The 22,023-nt window shown below is 57.7% G+C and overlaps 2 protein-coding genes across 4 annotated transcripts; one reads left to right on the top strand and one right to left on the bottom strand.

The window, feature by feature from the left end:
- The first annotated feature begins 149 nt into the window (after nt 1–149).
- On the top strand, nt 150–4,246 carry EIF1AD (eukaryotic translation initiation factor 1A domain containing). The gene is made up of 6 exons (XM_053968127.1): nt 150–573; nt 696–789; nt 1,260–1,368; nt 2,541–2,649; nt 3,188–3,232; nt 3,854–4,246. The coding sequence occupies exons 2-6, from the start codon at nt 703–705 to the stop codon at nt 4,209–4,211; spliced, it is 708 nt and encodes a 235-aa protein (XP_053824102.1). The 5' UTR covers nt 150–573; nt 696–702; the 3' UTR covers nt 4,212–4,246.
- A 41-nt stretch (nt 4,247–4,287) lies between these two features.
- On the bottom strand, nt 4,288–21,758 carry SART1 (spliceosome associated factor 1, recruiter of U4/U6.U5 tri-snRNP). Of its 3 annotated transcripts, none has more exons than XM_053968112.1 (20): nt 21,080–21,404; nt 20,224–20,275; nt 20,086–20,141; nt 19,019–19,145; nt 18,248–18,353; nt 17,398–17,475; nt 17,209–17,308; nt 15,720–15,859; nt 13,729–13,920; nt 12,810–12,931; nt 12,293–12,441; nt 11,503–11,633; nt 10,450–10,614; nt 8,864–8,977; nt 7,885–7,972; nt 7,260–7,350; nt 6,290–6,425; nt 5,793–5,882; nt 5,029–5,150; nt 4,288–4,509 (listed from the first exon to the last, which is right to left on the bottom strand). In XM_053968112.1, the coding sequence occupies exons 1-20, from the start codon at nt 21,387–21,389 to the stop codon at nt 4,491–4,493; spliced, it is 2,388 nt and encodes a 795-aa protein (XP_053824087.1). In that variant the 5' UTR covers nt 21,390–21,404; the 3' UTR covers nt 4,288–4,490. The 3 variants fall into 3 exon arrangements, with proteins under 3 accessions (XP_053824087.1, XP_053824088.1, XP_053824089.1); XM_053968113.1 differs by having other exon boundaries at nt 11,503–11,603; XM_053968114.1 differs by lacking the exon at nt 4,288–4,509 and having other exon boundaries at nt 5,062–5,150; nt 6,330–6,425; nt 21,080–21,758.
- Nucleotides 21,759–22,023: the final 265 nt, after the last annotated feature.

The raw sequence follows: 22,023 nt of genomic DNA, 5'->3' as shown, positions 1-22,023 counted from the left end.
ACGGGGAGAAAAGAGCGGGGCGTGCGCGGATATTAGGGGTAACGGGGAGGGTGGTGACGTCACGCCGGCGGGGTGACGTCACGGAGGAGGTGACGTGAGCGCTGTTGGAGTGACGCCACAGGATCCACGATCCCAGCTCATTATCCCGCCCACCCCGCTGCCCGCCACATCCCAGATCCTCATTTGCATAGCTCCGCCCACATCAGTGTATGTATTCATAGTTATTTGCATGGTACCGCCCCAAATCAGCGCTCATTTGCATCACACCAGGATGCCAGCTGATTTGCGTGAGCCCCTTGGTGATCCAGCCCATCATTTGCATGACCGCGCTCATTATGCAGGTGAAAGTCCCGCCCTCTGTCCTGACCCCGCCCCCAAGCGCGGCCATTCATTTCTCACGAGCGTGGTTTCGTTTAGGCCCCGCCCAGCCGGGTGCGCATTAGCCCCGCCCTTTTTGTGGGCGGACTCTATATCCGACCCCGCCTATTAGGGGCGTGGTCGCCAAGAATCCCGCCTTCCTTACCGGAAGTGACGTTGCCGCCGCCGCCGCTCTACCCGGAAGCGCCGCCGCAGGTGAGCGCCAGCCGCGCGGTGGGGGCGGGGCCTGGGGGGTCCCGGGGTGGGGGGTCCCGGAGCCCCCCCCCCGCCCCTCCCCCACCGGCGGGGGTCCCTGAACCCCCCCCGTGTCCCCCCAGCCCCGCGATGTCGCGCGCCACCAAGCGGAAGCACGTGGTGAGGGAGCTGCTGGAGGAGCGCGTGCAGCCCGGGGAGGGCCAGAGCGTGGTCAGGGTGAGACAGGGGGACACTGAGGGGACACCGGGGGGACACCGGGGACACCTGGGACACCGGGGGGACACCGGGGGGATTGGGGACATCGGGGACTTCGGGGGACTGGGGGTACTGAGGGACATCGGGGGACACCTGGGACACTGGGGGGACGTTGGGGACACCTGGGACACTGGGGGGACATTGGGGACATCGAGGACATTGGGGGGACATCGGGGGGACTGGGGGAACGTTGGGGGCATTAGGGGGACACAGGGACAAAGCTCTGGGCCAGGGGGACACGGAAGGGACAGCCAGGCACGGGGACAGGGGTTGACAAGGGGACACGGAGAGGTGGCCCTGGGGACAACGAGACTTGGGGGGGGACACGAGGGAGGGGACGCTGCTCTGGGGACAGAGTGACAGCTCCTGCGGGTGTCCCCAGCTCTGGGGGGACAGAGGGGACACTGAGGGGACACTGAGTGTCCCCGCAGGTGTTGGGGACACCGGGGAACAACCTGCACGAGGTGGAGACGGCGGAGGGGACGCGGTTCCTGGCCAGCATGCCACCGCGCTTCCGGCGGCACATCTGGATCAAGAGAGGTGACACGGCCACCCTGTCACTGTCCTGTGTCATTGTCACCCTGTCGCTGTCACTGTGGTTTTGCCACCTTGTCATTGTCACCCTGTCACTGCCACCTTGTCACTGTCACCGCGTCATTGTCACCCTGTCACTGTGTCACCTTGTCATTGTCACCCTGTCATTGTCACACTGTCACTGCCACCTTGTCATTGTCACCCTGCCATTGTCACACTGTCACTGTGGTTTTGTCACTTTGTCATTGTCACCCTGTCATTGTCACACTGTCACTGTCACCTTGTCATTGTCACCCTGTCCCTGCCACCTCACTTCTAGCAGCACATCTGGAGCAAGAGAAGCGACCCTGTCACTGTGTCACCCTGTCGTTGTCACCCTGTCATTGTCCCTGTGTCATTCTGTCACTATTCCGTGTCATTGTCACCCTGTCATTGTCACTGCGCTTCCGGTGACACATCTGGATCAAGAGAGGTGACACGGCCACCCTGTCACTGTCACTTTGTCACCCTGTCACTGTTCCTTGTCATTGTCACCCTGTCACTGTCACCGCGTCACTCCCACCCTGTCACTGTGTTGTTGTCACCTTGTCATTGGCACCGCACTTCTGGTGGCACATGTGGATGAAGAGAGGTGACGCTGCCACCCTGTCACTGTCACCCTGTCACTGTCACCGTGTCACTGTCACCGTGTCACTGTCACCATGTCACTGTCACTGTGTCACTGCCACCGTGTCACTGTCACCGTGTCACTGTCACCGTGTCACTGTCACCATGTCACTGTCACCCTGTCACTGTCACCGTGTCACTGTCACCGTGTCACTGTCACTGTGTCACTGCCACCCTGTCACTGTCACCGTGTCACTGTCACCGTGTCACTGTCACCGTGTCACTGTCACCATGTCACTGTCACCCTGTCACTGTCACCGTGTCACTGTCACCATGTCACTGTCACCCTGTCACTGTCACCCTGTCACTGTCACCGTGTCGCTGCCATCTTGGCACTGCCACTGTGTCATTGTCACTTTGTCATTGTCACCCTGCCCTCCCCCACTGTCCCCTGCTGCCCCCTCCCCACCCCAGGCGCTGTCCCTGTCCCTTTGTCCCTGTGTTGTCCCCAGGCCACACCTGTGTCCAGGTGACCCCAGGTGACCCCTCGGTGACCCCCGTGTCCCCCCCAGGCGATTTCCTGCTCGTGGATCCCATCCTGGAGGGCTCCAAGGTCAAAGCCGAAATCTCCCTGGTGCTGCTCCCGCCCCACGTGCGCTCGCTGCAGCGCCAGGGGCTCTGGTACGACCCAAAAATACCCAAAAAATACCCCAAAATACCCCCCTAAAACCCAAAATACCCCAAACCCCAAAACTGCCCCGAAATACCACCCCAAAACCCCAAAATACCTCCCCAAAACAACAAAATTCCCCCAAAACACCCCATAATACTCCCCAAAACCCCAAAAATGCCCCCAGATACCCCCCAAAATACTCAAACTCCAAAAAAACCCCAAATTCCCCCAAAACTCCCAAAATTTCCCCAAATCCCCCCATAAATACCCCAATCCCCCTCCAAAATACCACAAAACCGGAACAGCTCGAATCACCCCAAAATACCCCAAACCACCCTAAAATATCCCAAATCACCCCCCCAAATACCCCAAAATTCCCCAAAACCCCCGAATACCCCAAAACTCCTCAAAAAACCCTAAAACCCTCCCAAATAACCCCAAACTCCACCAAAACAGCCCAAAATTCCTAAACCACTCCCAAACTTCCCCAAAACCCCCCCAAAATTCCCCCACCCCCCTCCCAGTGACCGCCCCTCCCCCCCCCAGGCCCGAGGCCTTCGCGCCCCTGGAGAGGAAAAGCCCCCGGGAGGGGTGAGTTAATTAGGGGGGGATAACGAGGTGTTAATTAATTGGGGAGGTGTCATGGGGGTGTTAATTGGGGCAGTAATGGGGGATTAATTGGGATTTGTTTTAAATTTAATTTAATTAGATAATTGGGGGGTAGTAATGTGGTGTTGATTGGGGGGTGATAATGGGGATCAATTGAGGGCAATAATGGGATATTAATTAATTTGGGTTAACGAAGATATTAATTGGGGGGTAATAATGGGATCTTAGTTAGTGAGGGGCAATAGAGATTTTAATTCGGGGGGCACTAATGGGATTTTAGTTAATGAATGATAATGGAGGTGTTAATTTGGGGCAATAATTGTTAATTGGGGTTTGTTAGAACAATAATGGGACCTTAATTGGGGGGGGGATAATGGTGGATTAATTACAGGGGCGATAATAGGGGGGGTTAATTGGGGAGGTGATAATTAGGGGGGTTAATTGGGGGTCGTTAATGGGGACAGTAATGGGGAGGAGGGGTCAGAATGGGGTCAAGGGGACACTTGGGGACACGGTGCCACATTTGGGGACATGGTGGCACATTTGGGGACACGGTGTCACACCTGGGGACACCGTGACCCCCCTGTGTGACCCCCCCCCCAGCGATGACCAGGGGCTCTTTGTCAACACCAACCGGGGGGGGACCCCTGGGGACACCGGGGACAGCTCTGGGGACAGCGAGGAGGACACGGGGGACAGCGACGGGGACAACGAGAACACAGGGGACAGCGAGGAGGAGGACAGCGAGGACAATGAGGAGGACACCAGGGACAGCGATGGGGACAACGAGGAGGACACTGGGGACAGCTCGGAGCACGGCAGCCGGGGACACACGGGGGACACAGAGGACACAAGTGACACCGGGGACAACGCGGGGACCGAGGCCCCGCAGCCAAAGGACAATGGGGACAAGGACAGCGGGGACAGGGGGGACACGGGGCAGGGGGACGCTCCCCAATAAAGGACGCTGGTGGCACTGGGGCTGGTGGCACTCTGTGTGTCCCCACCCCCCCTCAGTGACACGCGGTGACACAAAGTGACTCCCAGAGGCCTTTATTGTCCCCAAGGGCGGGGAGGGGGGACAGGGGTGTCCCCAGCCAGGGGTGTCCCAGTTCCAGCGGTGTCCCCAGGGCTCCAGGGGTGTCCTGAAGAGTCCCAAAAGTGTCCCCAGGGTGTCCAGCAATGGCCCAAAGGTGTCCCCGGGGATGTCCCAGGTTGTCCCCAAGTGTCTCCGTGCCCCTCACTTGGTGATGGTGTTCCTGGAAGGAAAAGAGGGGGTCAGTGACCCAGTGCTCCCAGTTCCCTCCCAGTCCATCCCAGTCCCCTCCCAATCCCTCCCGGTTCCCTTCCCAGTCCTTCCCCAATCCATCCCAATCCCTCCCACTTCCCTCCCAGTCCCTCCCAGTCCATCCCAGTTCCTCTCACTCCCTTCCCAGTCCCCTCCAGTCCATCCCAATCTGCTCCCAGTCCATCCCAGTCCATCCCAATCCCCTCCCAGTCCATCCCAGTCCCCTCCCAGTCCATCCCAATCCACTCCCAGTCCATCCCAGTCCCTCCCAGTCCATCCCAGTCCCCTCCCAGTCCCCCCCAGTTCCTCCCAGTCCATCCCAGTCCTCCTCACTCCCTTCCCAATCCCTCCCTGTTCCCTTCCCAGTCCTTCCCCAATCCATCCCAATCCCTCCCACTTCCCTCCCAATCCATCCCAGTCCATCCCAGTCCCTCCCAGTCCATCCCAGTCCCCTCCCAGTCCCTCCCAGTGCTCCCAGTTTGGCTCTCACGCGTTCATGCTCTTGCCGGAGCCGCTCAGGACGATGTACGGCGTCTTCTGCGCCCGCTGCTTCTCCTGCAGCAGCGCCACCGTGCCCAGGGGGGTGTCACTGGAGCTCATCTTCTTCAGCAGCTGCACCCCAAAAACGGGGGGGGAACCCCCAAATCAGGGCCAGCCCAAAATGCCCCCAAAAAAACCCAAGAATTCCCCCCGGGAATGCCCCCAAAAAAAACCCAAGAATTCCCCAAATCGCAAAGGGAACCCCCCCGAGTTTTGGGGGCTGCCGTCCCCAGGGTGACACTGGGGGGGACACTGGGGGTCCCTTTCTTTGGTGGCTGCACTCCATAATCAGAGGGGCACCCCAAAATCAGAGGGACACAAAAAAACTCTGGGAATTCCCAAAAAAAATATTGGGAAAAAAAAACCAAAATCCCAAGGGAATCCTCCAATCCCATTCCCAGGGTATTGCCCCAAAACCATGGGGAGATCCCAAAATTGGGGTGTGAGGTCCCCAAATTGGGCTGGAATTCTCCAGTGGAGCTGGGGGGACCCCAAAAGCCTCCAGGGGACCCCAAAATCAGGCTGGAAGATCCCAGAATTTGGGCCAATGACCTCAAAAACATCCCGGGAACCCCACAACTGGGGTCAAAACCTTCAGCAGCACCACGAGACCCCAAAATTGGAGTGGAGACCCCAAAACTGGAGTGAAGGCCCCAACTGAAGCACGGGGCAGTCCCAAAAATCTCCCCAAAATCCCCCAAAAATGCCCCTCACCGCCTCCTCATCCAACTTCTTCATCCTCCTCTCCGTCTTCATCTTCCCCGAGCCCTTCCCGTGGAAGCGATGGGAGAGCTGCCGGAAGGCCTGGGGACATCGGGGACATTGGTGACATCAGAGGACATTGGGGACATCGGGGACATTGGGGACATCAGAGGACATTGGGGACATCAAGGGGACATCGAGGGCTTGGGGACATCAGGGACATTGAGGACGTTGGGGATATTGGGGGGATTGGGGACACTGGGGGGCCATGGGGGACATTGAGGACATTAGGGGACATTGGGGACACTGGAGGGGGTTTGGGGACACCAGGGGTGATGTGGGAGACTTTGGGGTAACCGGGAGGTTTGGGGTCACTTTGGGGTCAGGGGACACCAGGGGACACCTTGGGGGGATTGGGGACACCGTGGGGTGTTCTGGGAACACTCTGGGGTGTTGGGGACACCATGGGGGTGTTGGGGACACTCTGGGGAGTTTTGGGGACACGCCACCTCTTTGGGGGTGAGCTTGCGGCCGGTCTCGTCCACGTACTCGATCTTGACGTCGGGCCGGTAGCCGTCCTTCTCCTTGAAATCCTGCGTGAAGCCCCGGAACTCCTCCCGGCGGCTGTACTTGTCATCGATGGCCCTGGGGACATTGGGGACATCGTTGGGGACATTGTTGGGGACATTGTTTGGGACATTGGGGCACTGCTCCTGCCAGCTGTACTTGTCATCGATGGCCCTGGGGACATTGGGGACATCGTTGGGGACATTGTTTGGGACATTGGGGCACTGCTCCTGCCAGCTGTACTTGTCATCGATGGCCCTGGGGACACTGGGGGCGTTGGGGACATCACTGGGGACATTGTTGGGGACATTGGGGCACTGCTCCCAGCAGCTGTGCTGATCATCGATGGCCCTGGGGACATTGGGGACATCGTTGGGGACATTGTTTGGGACATTGGGGCACTGCTCCTGCCAGCTGTACTTGTCATCGATGGCCCTGGGGACACTGGGGGCGTTGGGGACATCACTGGGGACATTGTTGGGGACATTGGGGCACTGCTCCCAGCAGCTGTGCTGATCATCGATGGCCCTGGGGACATTGGGGACATCGTTGGGGACATTGTTTGGGACATTGGGGCACTGCTCCCAGCAGCTGTACTGGTCATTGATTGCCCTGGGGACACTGGGGGCGTTGGGGACATCATTGGGGACATTGTTTGGGACATTGGGGCACTGCTCCTGCCAGCTGTACTTGTCATCGATGGCCCTGGGGACATTGGGGACATTGTTGGGGACATCACTGGGGCACTGCTCCTGCCACCTGTACTGGTCATTGATGGGGACATTGGGGACACTGGGGATAACAGGGACATTGGGAGGCTCAGGGTGACACAGTGGGTAACACAAGGGATGACACAGGTGACACTGAGGTGACACTGAGGTGACACTGAGGTGACACTGAGGTGACACTCACATCTTGTCCTCGATGCAGTACACGGCCGAGGGCAGGGATTTGTTCGGGGCTTTCACTCGCGCCACTTTCTGCACCGTGGTCTCCAACAGCCCTGGGGACACGGGGAGGGGACATGAGACCCCACAGGACCCCCAAAACCCCACAGCGACCCCCAAAAGCCCCTCCAACAGACCCCAAATCCCCCATAATGACCCCAACCCCCCCCATACAGACACTAATCCCACAAAGAGGATCCCAAACCCCTCCAAAAAATCCCCAAACCCCTCAAACCCCCCCTGCAGACCCCAAACCCCTCAAAAAGGACCCCAAACTCCCTCATAATGACCCCAATCCCCTTTTAAAGAGTCCAAACCCCCCAAAAGAATCCCAAACCCCCCCCAAAAACCCTCCTAAGGGCCCCAAACCCTGCTGTAAGAACCCCAAACTCCCCAGCAGACCCCAAACCCTAACAGGGAGTATCCCAAAACCCCCATAATGACCCCAAATCCCTCAAAACTCCCTCAAACAGACCCCAAACCCCAACAGAAGGACCCCAAAACCCTCATAGGGACTCTAAACCCCTAAAACAGACACCAAACCCCACCGGAAGGACCCCAAAAGCCCCAAATTTCCCCCAAATCCTGACCTTTGTTCTGGCACAGCAGCAGCGCCGCCGCCAGGCCCCGGTTCACGATGGGCTCCTCGTCCAGAATCGTGGTGGACGAGGCTGAGAACTGAAAAAGGGGGGGGTCAGGGGGCACCCCAAAACCGAGGAACCCCCCAAAAAAACCCCTAGGGTCCCTAAAGTGGGAGTTTGTGGGGGCCGGGTTTGGGGTGAGCCCGTTTTGGGGTGCCTCTTTTATGGGATCTCCCCATTTTAGGGTCTCACTTTTTGGGTCTCCTCAGTTTGAGGGTGCCCATGTGTGAGGGTGCCTCCTGATTTTGGGGTTTTCCCCTGATTTTGGGTTTTCCCCCACACTTTGGGGTCCCTCATTTATGAGTTTTCCCCATTCTGGGATCCCATTTTTATCTTCCCCTCTTTCTTTTAAAAGCTGTCAGTTTCTTCCCCAAATCTTAAGCTCTCTCCCATTTTTGGGGTCCCCCATCCCATTTCTGGGATCCCAATCCCATTTTCAGGGTCCCCCAGCCTGTTTTAGGGTGTTTATCCCTCTTTCCAGGGTCCTCCATCCCATTTTTGGGGTTCCTATCCCATTTTTGGGGGCCCCCATCCTGTTTTTGGGGTCCTCCATTCCATTTTCAGGGTCCCTATCCCATTTTCAGGGTCCCCCAGCCCATTTTTGGGGTCCCCCAGCCCGTTTCTGAGGTGTTTCTCCCCGTTTTTGGGGTCCCCCAGCCCATTTTCGGGGCGTTTCTCCCCATTTTTGAGGCGTTTCTCCCCATTTTTGGGGTCCCCCAGCCCATTTTCGGGGCGTTTCTCCCCATTTTTGAGGTGTTTCTCCCCATTTTTGGGGTCCCCCAGCCCGTTTCTGAGGTCTTTCTCCCCGTTTTTGGGGTCCCCCAGCCCATTTTCGGGGCGTTTCTCCCCATTTTTGAGGTGTTTCTCCCTGTTTTTGGGGTCCCCCAGCCCGTTTTTGGGGTGTTTCTCCCCGTTTCCAGCCCCTCACATCCTGGTGCTGCCGCTCCTCAGCCAGGTTCACGCTGCTCCACCCCACGTTCTCCTCCCCCTCCGAGTCCGGCGGCTCCGGGGGTGACGCTGGGCGGCCGGCCCGCTCCAGGGCCTGGGGACATCGGGACATGGGGACATTGGGGACAGCAGGGGACATTGGGGATGTTTGGGACACCAGGGGACATTTGGGACTTTGGGGACACCAGGGGACACGGGGATGTTGGGGACAGCAGGGACATTGGGGACAGCAGGGGACATTGGGAATGTTTGGGACACCAGGGGACATTTGGGACATTGGGGACACCAGGGGACATGGGGATGTTGGGGACAGCAGGGACACGGGGACGTTGAGGACACCAGGGGACACGGGGATGTTGGGGACAGCAGGGACATTGGGAATGTTGGGGACAGCAGGGAACACAGGGATGTTGGGGACAGCAGGGACATTGGGAATGTTTGGGACACCAGGGGACATTTGGGACATTGGGGACACCAGGGGACACGGGGATGTTGGGGACAGCAGGGGACATGGGGACAGCAGGGGACACGGGGATGTTTGGGACAGCAGGGGACACAGGGATGTTGGGGACAGCAGGGACACCAGGGGACATGGGGATGTTGGGGACAGCAGGGGACATTGGGGACGTTGAGGACAGCAGGGGACATGGGGACAGCAGGGACATGGGGACAGCAGGGGACGTTGGGGACATTGGGGACAGCAGGGACATTGGGGACGTTGAGGACAGCAGGGACATTGGGGACAGCAGGGACACCAGGGGACATTTGGGACACCAGGGGACATGGGGATGTTGGGGACAGCAGGGACATTGGAAACATTGGGGACAGCATGGGACATGGAAAGGACAAATTTGGGGAGAACAAATCCTCCCCAAATCCCTCCCAAATCCCTCCCAAACTCCCCCAAATCCCCTCAAAACTGCCCCAAACCCCCTCCAACCCCCCAAACTCCCCCAATTCCTCCCCAAAACTGCCCCAAAATCCCCCTTAAAACGACCCCAAATGCCCTCCAACCCCCCAAACCCATCCCAAAACTGCCCCAAAATCCCGCCAAACTCACCCAAACTCTCCCCAATCCCCCCAAACCCCCTCAAAAACGCCCCCAAATCCCCTTCAACCCCCCAAACTCCCACAATTCCTCCCTAAATCCCCCTAAAACTGCCTCAAACCCTCTCCAATCTCCCCCAAATCCCCCCCCAAAACTGCCCCTAACTGCCCCAAACCCTCTCTAACCCCCAAATCCCCCCAAATGCCCCCAAATTGCCCTAAAACTGCCCCAAACCCTATCTAACCCCCCAAATGCCCCCAAACTGCCCCAAATCGCCCTAAAACTGCCCGAAATCCTCTCTAACCCCCCCAAATGCCCCCAAATCGCCCTAAAACTGCCCGAAATCCTCTCTAACCCCCCCAAATGCCCCCAAAACTGCCCCTAACGCCCCCAAATTCCCGTAAAGCTGCCCCAAACCCTCTCTAACCCCCCCAAATGCCCCCCAAACTCCTTCCAATCCCCCCAAAACTGCCCCAAACGCTCCCAAATCCCCCCCCCAAGCCCCCCGACCCCCTGACCATGAGCTCGTCCTGCTCCTCGCGGTTCCCGGCCAGGCCGTAGGTCGGGATCTCGCCCAGCGTCCGGCAGAACTCCGAGGTGGCGTTGAAGACGATGCTGCCCCCCCCCCGCGGGTCCGGCCCCCCCGGGACCCCCCCAGAGCCCCCCCGGAGCAGCTCCAGCACCTGCCAAAGTTGGTGGTGGGGGGGGGGGGAGATCAGCGAGGACCCCAAATTTGGGGTTATTCCCCCTTTTCTAGGGGGGTCTCCATAGGGTTTTTGGGGAGGGCGTTGGGATTTGAGGAGGTTTTGGGGGGTCCTTGGGGGAGATTTGGGGGTTGGGGGGTCCCACAAGGAGGTTTTGGGGGCGCCATGGGGAGTTTTGGGGGGATTTGGGGTGATTTGGGGAGGAACTGGTGGAGATACAGGGGAGTTTGGAGGGTTTGCAGGGGATTTGGGGCAGTTTTGGGGGGATTTGGGGCTGATTTGAGAGGGGCTGGGGGATTTAGGGATCTTGGGGGTGACTTCAGGGAATTTGGGGTGGTTTTGGGGGTCTTTGGGAGAGGTTTTGGGACTGGGAGTCCCACAAGGAGGTTTTAGGGGTGCCCCGAGAAGTTTGGATTTTGGGAGGGGTTGGAGGGGATTTGAGGCAGTTTGGGAGAGTTTTGGGGCAGTTCAGAGAAGATTTTGGGGTTTGGGGGGGAATTTTAGGGTTGCGGGACAGGGCGAGTTTGGGGATCCTCAGGGAGATTTTAGGGTCACCACAAGCAGATTTTGGGGTGCTAAGTGGGAGCTTTTTGAGGTGTTGTGGAGAGGAAGTTTTGGGGGGTTTTGAGAGGGGCTTTAGGGGTTTTTTGGTGTGGTTTTAGGGGGCTTCTGGGAATTTTTTGGGGGGATTTTGGGAAGTTTTGGTGGGGTTTTGGGGGACTTCTGGGAGGGTTTCTGGAGATTTTTTAGGGGGGATTTGGGGAAATTTTTGTTGAGGTTTTGGGGGGTTTCTTGAGGGGTTTCTGGGAGGTTTTTTGGGGGGATTTTGGGATACTTTGATGGGGTTTTTGGGGGAGGGGGTCTCACCTTCTCTCCCCCTCCCTCGCGCAGCTCCCGCAGCTGCCGCAGGCGCCGGCCCCGCTCCAGCTGCTGCTGCAGCTCCTGCTCAGCCTCGTCCTCCTCCAGGGCTGGGGGGGTCCCGGGGGGGGCAGCCTCATCTGGGGGGGACAATCAGGGTCAGGGGGACCCCAAAATCCCATAAACCCCCCCAAAACACCCCAAATCCACTACAAAATCCCTAAAAACACCCCCAAATCTCCCAAGCTCCTGCTCGGCCTCGTCCTCCTCCAGGGCTGGGGGAGATTCTGGGGGGGTCCTGCCTCATATGGGGGAAAATGACCCCAAAAACTCTTCTCAGCCACCCTAAACCTCCCCAAAATCTTCCCAAAATCTCCTGAGCTCCTGCTCAGCCCCATCCTCTTGCAGGGCTGGAGGAGTCCTGGCTCCTCTGGGGAGGGACACGGCCAAGGGGATCCCAAATTCCATAAAAACTCCCAGAATCCCCTAAAATCTCCTCTAAAATCTCCCTGAAATCCCCTAAAACCTCCTGAAATCCCCCCCCAAAACCCCCACGAAATCTCCTAAAATCCTCCCAAAATTCCCCTAAATCCCTCAAAATCCACTCTAAAATCCCCCCAAAATCTTCCTAAATCCCTCTAAACGGCCCCCAAAATCCCCTCCAATCCCCACAAAGTTCCCTAAAATCCACCCCAAATCCCCTCCAATCCCCCCAAAATCCCCTAAAGCCCCCCCCAAGTCCCCTAAAATCCCCTAAATCCCCCCAAATCCCCCAAAGCCCCCCAAGCCCCGCTCCCACCGTCGCTGCTGATGTCCATGTTCTCTGTGCGGGTGTCGTCCGAGGGCAGCGGGGCCTGGGGGGTCCCCTCGGGGGGGTCAGGGGCGTTTTCGGGGTCCCCCCCAGCCCCCTCCTCATCCTCCTGCACCCGCCGGCCTCGGCCCCGCGACCTGGGTGGGGTTTGGGGGGGATTTGTTGAGACGGAACCCCAAAAATTACACCCAGGATCCTCCCCAAAACCTCTCAAACCCTGCCCAGAACACCCCAAATCCTCCCCAGGAACCCCCAAAATCCTCAAGGCCCCCCAAAAGCCTCGGCAGGAACCCCCAAATCCCCCCCAAGGACCTTCCAAATCCTCCCCAGGAACCCCCAAATCCCTCCATGAACCCCAAAATCCCCCCCAGAACACCCCAAAGCCCCCCCAGGACCCCCCCCAAAATCATCCCAAGACCCCCAAAATCCTCCTCCAGCACTTTTAGAACCCTCCCCACACCCCCAGGACCCTCCTGGGTTCCCCCAAATTTGCCCCCGGCCCCACCTGGAGCCGAAGTCGCCCTGGGTGTCCCCCGGGGCCGTGGCCAGGAGGTCGTCGGCCCTCAGGGGTTTCTCCTTCTTGCGCAGCTTCCGCACCCGGCGCCGCGTCTTGCGGAACGTCACCGCCTGGGGACCCCAAAAAAATCAACCCAAAATCCTCCCCAGGACCCCAAATCACCCCAAAATTAACCCAAATCCCCCCCCATATTACCCCAAATCCCCCCTAAATTACCCCCAAATCCTCCGTGATTTACCCCAAAATCCTCCCCGCAGACCTCAAATCCCCACCAAACTACCACAAATCACTCCAAAATTACCCCAAATCCCCCCCAATGACCCCAAATCCCCCCAAAGACCCCCCAAATCCTCCCCAATGACCCCCAAATCCCCCCAATGACCCCAACCCCCCCCAAATCCCCCCAATGACCCCCAATGACCCCAAACCCCCCCAAATCCTCCCCAGTGACCCCAAACCCCCCCAAATCCTCCCCAGTGACCCCAAAATCCCCCCAAATCCTCCCCAATGACCCCCAAATCCCCCCAATGACCCTCAAATCCCCCCATATCCCCCCAATGACTCCAAAATCCCCCCCAATGACCCCCAAGTCCCCCCCAATGACCGCAAAATCCCCCCAAATCCTTCCCAATGACCCCAAAATCCCCCCAAGTCCTCCCCAATGACCCCCCAATGACCCCAAAATCCCTGCAATGACCCTCAAATCCCCCAAAGACCCCCAAAATCCCCCCATATCCCCCAAATCCCCCCAATGACTCCAAAATCCCCCCCCAATGACCCCCAAATTCCCCCCAATGACCCCAAAATCCCCCCAAATCCCCCCAATGACCCCAAACCCCCCCAAATCCTCCCCAATGACCCCAAAATCCCCCCCAATGACCCCAAAATCCCCCTCACCCCCCCTCACCATCTCCTCGGCGCTCAGGTACTCGCTGGCCAGGCGGGGGAGGGGCAGCTCCAGGCTCTGGGGGGCGGGGCCGGGCGGGGGGAGGGGCCCGGGCCGGGGGTCCCCCCCCGCGTCCTGCGTCCCCCCCGGGCCCAGGCGGAACGAGGGGCGCGGCGCCGGCTCGTCGTACTGCGGCAGCAGCGCCGGGGCGGCCTGGGGGCGGGGATATCGCGATACGTCACGATAGCGAGCGACGCGTCGCGATATCGACTCATGTACTGCGATACTGACTGATATACGGCGATATGGACTGATACACGGCGATAGAGCACGATAGCGAGCGACATGTCGCGATATCGAGCCCCGTATCGCGATATCGACTCGTGTACTGCGATACCGACTGATATACGGCGATATGGACTGATACACGGCGATAGAGCACGATAGCGAGCGACATGTCGCGATATTGAGCCCCGTATCGCGATATCGACTCGTGTACTGCGATACCGACTGATATACTGCGATGTGGACTGATACACGGCGGTAGAGCACGATAGCGAGCGACACGTCGCGATATTGAACCCCGTATCGCGATATGGACTCATGTACTGCGATACTGACTGATATACTGCGATATTGACTCATACTTGGCCACAGAGCACGATAGCGAGCAACATGTTGTGATATCAAGCCCCGTATCGCGATATGGACTCGTGTACTGCGATACTGACTGATATACTGCGATGTGGACTGATACACAGCGGTAGAGCGCGATAGCGAGCGACATGTCGCGATATTGAGCCCCGTATCGCGATATCGACTCGTGTACTGCGATACTGACTGATATACGGCAATACAGCACGATAGCGAGCGACACGTCGTGATATTGAGCCCCATATCGCGACACCAACCCGTATACTGCAATGCTGACTGATACACTGTGATATTGACTGATACACGGCGACAGAGCACGATAGCGAGCGACACGTCACGATATCGAGCCACGTATCGCGATATCGAGCAACACATGGCAATATCGAGCGACGCGTCGCGTTACCAAGCTCTATACTGCAATATACTGATATATCATTAGAGAGCATGACAGCGAGCAACACGTCGCGATATCGGGCCACATATCGCGATATCGAGCAACATATGGCAATATCGAGTGATGTGTTGCATTACTAAGCTGTATAATGCAATACTGACTGATATATCGCAATATTGACGGGTACATCGTTATAGAGCACGATAGCGAGCGACGTGTCGCGACACTGAGCTGTATCCTGCGACACCGACTGATATATCGTGATATTGACTGAAATGCCACGATAAAACGCGATAGCGAGCAACACGTTGTGATAGCGACTGACGTATCGCGATATCAACCAGCATACTGCAATACCGAGTGATATATCATGACACCAACTCATATACTGCGATTTTAATATATTGTGATACACCATGATAGCGAGCGACGTATCGTGATATCGAGCAGTGTATTGCAATGCCGACTGATATATCGCGATACTGACTGATATGTCACAATACCAACCAGTGTACTGCGATATCAGCTGGTATATGATAACATTTACCCACGTATTGTGATAGCAACTGGTATATTACGATATTGATCGATATATCGTAGTACTGACTGATATATCGCGATACCGAGCCGTATACTGCAATACCGACTGATATATCGTAATATTGACTAATGTAACATGATACCAACGGGTCTATCACGATATTAACTGATATATTGCAATACTGACCAGTGTACCGTGATACTGACTGATACGTCGTGATAGCGACAGATATATCACGATACTGATACATTGCGACATCAAGACGTGTCTCTCGACACCAACTGGTACAGCGCGATATCGGCTCGTGTATCGCGACATAACGCGAGGCGTGCATAGAAAGCTGGGCTATCTCGCGATACGGGTGGTGCACCACGGTACGTCGCTGTACGCGCCGATATATCGCGATATGTCGCGACAGGGTACCTGGGGGCCGGGCGCGGGCTCCTGCTCTCCGTAGGGGTCGTAGTTCGGGCGGCGCCGCCGCAGCTCCTGCTCCTCCTGCGCCCGCGCCGCCGCCGCCAGCGCCACCTGCTCCAGCACGTCCTCACCGCCCTCCAGCACCCCTGCCACACCCGGGACAGGGGACAGGGGGTCACAGGGGACAGGGACAGGGGACAGCCAGGGGACAGGGACAGAGGGGACAGGGACAGAGGGGACAGGGACAGGGACAGAGGGGACAGGGACAGAGGACAGGGACAGAGAGGACAGAGACAGGGACAGAGGGGACAGGGACAGAGGACAGGGACAGGGACAGAGGGGACAGGGACAGGGGACAGCCAGGGGACAGGGACAGAGGGGACAGGGACAGGGACAGAGGGGACAGGGACAGGGGACAGCCAGGGGACAGGGACAGAGGGGACAGGGACAGGGGACAGCCAGGGGACAGGGACAGAGGACAGGGACAGAGAGGACAGAGACAGGGACAGAGGGGACAGGGACAGAGGACAGGGACAGGGACAGAGGGGACAGGGACAGGGGACAGCCAGGGGACAGGGACAGAGGGGACAGGGACAGGGACAGAGGGGACAGGGACAGGGGACAGCCAGGGGACAGGGACAGAGGGGACAGGGACAGGGGACAGCCAGGGGACAGGGACAGAGGGGACAGGGACAGAGGGGACAGGGACAGAGGGGACAGGGACAGAGAGGACAGGGACAGAGGGGACAGGGACAGAGGACAGGGACAGAGGGGACAGGGACAGGGGACAGCCAGGGGACAGGGACAGAGGGGACAGGGACAGAGGGGACAGGGACAGAGGACAGGGACAGAGGGGACAGGGACAGGGGACAGCCAGGGGACAGGGACAGGGGACAGCCAGGGGACAGGGACAGAGGGGACAGGGACAGAGGGGACAGGGACAGAGGGGACAGGGACAGGGGACAAACAGGGGACAGGGACAGACAGGAGTCAGAGGGGACAGCCAGAGGACAGAAGGGATGAGGACAGGGGACATGGGGACAGACAGAGGAAAGCCAGGGGACAGAGGGGACAGCCAGGGAAGAACCAGGGGACAGGGACAGAGGGGACAGCCAAGGGACAGAGGGGACCGACAGGGGACAGGGGACATGGGGACAGCCAGGGGACACAAGAAAAGAGAGGACAGTGGACAGAGGGAGGGAACAGGGAGGGGACAAAGGGGACAGTGAGAGGACATCTTGGGACAAGACACCCCACACCCAAGGTACCCTCCCCATGGCCCTTGGGGACAGCACTGTCCCCACCGTGTCACCTGTGTCCCCACTGACCCCTGTCCACGTGCCACCCCACTGTCCCCGATGGCTCCACCATCCCCAACGTCACCACTGACCCCTGTCCTTGCGGGTCAGCACCAGGGTCTGTCCCTGTGTCACCCCTATGTCCCCACTGTCCCTGATGTCCCCAGTGTCCCCGACGTCCCCATGTCCCCACTGACCCCTGTCCTTGAGGGTCAGCACCAGCGTTTGTCCCTCGGGGATCGAGGCCGGGTCGTGCTCCACCGTCAGCCCCTGCAGGTCCCGGGCACTGTACCGCTCCTGGGGGGCACAGGGGGGGGTCACTGCCTGTCCCCAAGCTGTCCCCAAGGTCCCCACCCTGTCCCCACCCTGTCCCCAGTGTCCCTCACCCTCCGGCGCCGCTGGAACTCCTCCTCCACCAAGGGGCTGACCCCGAACTCCTGGTCCATCTCCTCCAGCAGCTTGGCCTGCAAAGCCCCCCAGTCACACCAGTTTGGGGACACTGGGGGACACCAGGGGACACCAGGGGACACCGGGGGACACCCCAGCCCGCTCCTGGGAGAACAGGAATGCGGGAGTTTCTCATTAGCAGAAAAATGAACTCAAAATTCCCATTTTTAGCTCAAAAAAACGGCAACGAGCGGAAGGTGATGCTCCCAAATTGTTGGGGTTTTTTGGGGATGCTCCTAAAAATTGGATTTGATCTTCAAGCGGTCCCAAAACCCCTAAAAACTGAGGCGGAAGCAGAATTTTGGGGTCAAAATCTGTGGTTTTAACACCACACTTGAAAAAATTTACTGCAAAAAGCAAAAATTTAAGGTCTCAAAGCATCGTTTTTAGGGGTGTTTTGAGGGAATATTCCTAAGAATCGCTTTGAGACTCAAAATTGCTAAAAATTAGGATGGAATCTAAATTTCAGCCTCCAAATTCCCCATTATTACCTCAAAAACATGTTATAGAAAAAAGATTTAACCCCTAAAATCTTTAGTTTTTAGGAAATTCTTGACTAAAAGCCTTAAAATTTAACCTAAATTTTCTAGCAGCTCCACGATTCCCAAAATCCGGGGCAAAATCAGGACTTTAGGTGGAAAACCCAACGAAAACCCCACAGAAATCCAAATTTCTGCTGTAAAATGACAAAAAAATTGGGGTAAAAATGCCGTTTTTGGACTGGAATCAAGGGGGCTTGGGGCTTCCTGGGATTTGGGGTTTTCCTGGGATTTTGGGGTCCCTTCCCACCCTTTTTTCTGCCAGCTCCTTCTCCCTCTGGAGCGCCCGGCTGCGCTCGATCCACGCGGCCGCGTCGTCCAGCCAGGGCTCCTCCTCCCCCAGCGTCTTCACTTTCCTTTTTAGGGGAAAAAAAGGGACATTTTGGGGTCCCCAAAACCACCTGAGCCCCCAAAATCTTCCTGGATCTCTTCTCTGCATTCTAGAGATTCCAGGTTTTTCTCAATATTCCTAAAAAATTTCTCTCAGATCTGCAAATTCTACCCCTCAAAATATCCTCAAATATTCTCTGTGCCCCAAAATCTCCTCCCAGATACTCCCCAAATATTTCATACGCCCCAAAAATCCCATCCTGGCCCCCCCCAAAATCCTAAATCCCCTCCCACCCCCCCAACCCCCACCCTGGAATCCCCAAATTCCTCCTAAATCTCCTGCCAGCCTCCCCAAAATCCCCTAAACACCTCCCAGACACCCCCCAATTCCTCTGAAATTCCTCTCAGCCCCCCCCAAAATCCCCCAATTCCTCCCCAAACACCCCCAAACTCCTTCCCAGCTCCCCCAAAATCCCCATAAACACCTCCCAAACACCCCCCAATTCCTCCTAAATTCCTCTCAGCCCCCCCAAAATCCCCCAATCCCTCCCCAATCTCCCCCAAACACTCCCAATTCCTCCTGAATTCCCCCCAAATCCTCTCCCAGGCCCCTTAAACCCCCCCAATTCCTCCCCAACTCCCCCCAAATCTGCCCCAAACACCCCAAATTCCCTCCAAACCCCCCCTGTACCCCAGTTTCTGGTTCAGCAGCCGTTTCTCCTTGGCTGCCGCCAGCTTCTCGCGGATCTCCTCGCGCTGCCGCAGCGCCAGGGGATTGATCAGCTCGGCTGCCACCGGCTCCTCCTTGGTGCCCGCCTCTGCCCGGGCAGCGCCCCAAAATCAGCCCCAAAATCGGTGAAATCGACCCCAAAATCAGCCCCAAAATCCACCCCAAAATCGGTGAAATCGACCCCAAAATCAGCCCCAAAATCCACCCCAAAATCGGTGAAATCGACCCCAAAATCAGCCCCAAAATCCACCCCAAAATCGGTGAAATCGACCCCAAAATCAGCCCCAAAATCCAGCCCAAAATCGGTGAAATCGACCCTAAAATCAGCCCCAAAATCCACCCCAAAATCGGTGAAATCGACCCCAAAATCAGCCCCAAAATCCAGCCCAAAATCGGTGAAATCGACCCTAAAATCAGCCCCAAAGTCGGTAAAATCGGCCCCAAAATCAGCCCCAGGCACCCCACCATCCACCCCAAAATCAGCCCCATAATCCACCTCAAAATCAGTGAAATCAGCCCCAAAATCAGCCCTAAAATCAACCCCAAAATCAGCCCTGGGGCACCCCAAAATCAGCCCTACAATCGGTGAAATCGGCCCCAAAACGAGCCCCAAAATCAGCGCCAAATTGTCCCCGGGGCACCCCACAATCCACTCCAAAGTCAGTGCAATTGCCCCCAAAATCAGCCCCAAAATCCAGCCCAAAAACAACCCTGGGGCACCCCAAAATCCACACCAAATCACCCCCTGGGCAGCACCCCAAAATCAGCCCCAAAATCAACCCCGAAATCAGCTCCAAAACTGGTGAAATCAGCCTCATCATCAGCCCAGGGGCACTCCAAAATCGGTGAAATTAGCCCCAAAAATCATCCCCAAAATCATCCCCAGGGCACCCCACAATCACCCCAAAATCCACTCCAAAATCACCCCTGGGCAGCACCCCAAAATCGGTGAAATGGGCCCAAAAATCAGCCCCAAAATCAGCCCCAGACACCCCAAAAACCCCCAATCCCCCCCAAAATCCCCTCACCTTTCTTGGCCGTGCTGGTCTCCAGTGGTTTCAGTCCCAGTTTGGCCCGGAGCTTACTGGAACAGGGAAAGGGCTCAGGGGGGGTTTGGGGTGGGGGGACCCCGATTTTGGGGGGATTTTGGGGGGGGGGGTCCTCACTTGGTTTCTTCCACGCTCAAGGAGGATTCGCCTGCTCCGGATTTGGGAGGAGCTGAGGGGGGATAATTAATAAATTATTAGTAATTAATTAGTGTTAGGGGACTGCTGCCCCACCCCAGTCACCCATAAACCCCAAAATTCCCATTGAACACCCCGAAGTTCCCTTTAATCCCCCCCAAAATTTCCTTTTAACCCCCTCCAAAATTCCCTTTAACACCCCAAAATTCTCCTTTAAACCCCACAAAATCTCCTTCAGCCCCCCAAAATCTCCTTCAACCCCCCAAAATCCTCTTTAATCTCCAAAGTTCCTTTTAACCTCCTCCAAAATCGCCTTTAACCCCCCCAAAATCGCCATTAACACCCCAAAATTCTCTCTAACCCCCTGCCTCAATTCACCTTTAACCCCACAAAATCCTCTTTAATCCCCAAAATCGCCTTTAATCCCCCCAAGTTTCCTCTTCAGCCCCCCCAAAGTCCCCATTAACACCCCAAAATCTCTATTAAGCCTCCAAAATTCCTTTTAGCCCCCACAAATTCACCTTTAACCCCCAAAAATCCCATTAATCCCCCAAAAGTCTCTTGAAGCTCCCCCAGAATCTCCTTGAACGCCGCAAATTTCCCCTTCAACCCCCCCAAATCTCTCTGGGGTCTCTCCCATCCAAAGCTCCCCCCCCGCAACCCCAAATCACCCCCAGCTGCATCAGAACTCCACCAAAATCCCATTAATTGCACCCCAAAACCTCCTCCAGCCCCCCAAATCACCCCCAGCACCCCCCGAGCCCCTCCAGACACCCCCAAATCCCTCCCCAAACCCCAAATTCCCCCCAAATCCTTCCCAAGCCCATCTCGCCCTCACCGGGCTCCTCCCGCTCCTCCTTCCTCTCCCTCTTCGCTCTCCGCTCGCTCTCGGAGCCGCCCCGGCCATGGCCGCTCCTCCCGGCCTCCTCGGCCCCTCCGCGCCGGGAGGAACCGGAGCCTCCCCCGGAGCCACCGCGCTCCCCCCGGGAGCGGCTGCGCTTCCCGCGCCGCTCCCCGCCGCGGTGCCGGTGCTTGCGGTGCTCGCGGGGCCGCCCCGCGCCGCTGCCGCTGCCCGTCCCGGCCGCCCCCGGGGCCTCCTCGGCCGCCTCGGCCCCGCCGCGCTCCCGGTGCTTCTTCGAGGCGCCCATGGCCGCGCCGCCACTTCCGGGAGAGAGCGGGACTTCCGGTGGTTGTCATGGTGACGCTTCCGGCGCTCGGGTACTTCCAGCAGGGCGCGGTGCTGATTGGCCGAGGTATAGGCGGGACTTGAGAGGTCACTGTGGGATGAACCATTATTCGCGCCGAGGGGTGGAGAGAATGAGCAGGATGGTTGTGGCGCCGTCCTGTCCCCCCACAGAGAGCTAGAGACCTCCGTAAGAGACACCGAGGATCTTCCGACACGGTTGCCAGTGAGGAGACCCCGTGCGGACCGCCGGATGGGGGGCTCCGTAAATAGCGCTCCCCCGGGACACGACAAAATGGTGGCGCCCAGCAGAAACGAATAAGACGAAGAGACTTTGACAACAGCAAGATGGCGGCTGCTTGGGGTGCGGCAAAATGGCGGCGTATGGGGGGGGAACCCCGAAAAGAATGGGGGTGTGGAGAATTCTCCGGCAGAAGAAAAAGGCACGAGCCCCATAACTGGCGTCCCGCTAAGCCGTAGCGCGAATCAGAGAATCCAAAACGCGCTCTCCGGCGCTCTGTCCCGCCCTGTTCGCCCCGGGGCGTGTCCGGCCCCCCCCCCCGCCTCGTGCTCTTTGATCCGCCCAGTCCGGGGGCCGC

The sequence above is a fragment of the Vidua chalybeata genome, chromosome 32, assembly GCF_026979565.1.
Source record: "Vidua chalybeata isolate OUT-0048 chromosome 32, bVidCha1 merged haplotype, whole genome shotgun sequence".
Lineage (NCBI taxonomy): Eukaryota > Metazoa > Chordata > Aves > Passeriformes > Viduidae > Vidua > Vidua chalybeata.
This window is presented reverse-complemented; position numbering and strand designations above follow the sequence as displayed.

Coding starts and splice junctions, on each gene's coding strand:
- EIF1AD (XM_053968127.1), top strand. CDS start 703: ATGTCGCGCGCCACCAAGCGGAAGCACGTGGTGAGGGAGCTGCTGGAG. Junction 790..1,259: donor AGGGCCAGAGCGTGGTCAGG/GTGAGACAGGGG, acceptor GTGTCCCCGCAG/GTGTTGGGGACACCGGGGAA. Junction 2,650..3,187: donor CTGCAGCGCCAGGGGCTCTG/GTACGACCCAAA, acceptor TCCCCCCCCCAG/GCCCGAGGCCTTCGCGCCCC.
- SART1 (XM_053968112.1), bottom strand. CDS start 21,389: ATGGGCGCCTCGAAGAAGCACCGGGAGCGCGGCGGGGCCGAGGCGGCC. Junction 6,426..7,259: donor TACTGCATCGAGGACAAGAT/GTGAGTGTCACC, acceptor CAATGTCCCCAG/GGCCATCGATGACAAGTACA. Junction 5,151..5,792: donor AGAAGTTGGATGAGGAGGCG/GTGAGGGGCATT, acceptor TTTGGGGTGCAG/CTGCTGAAGAAGATGAGCTC.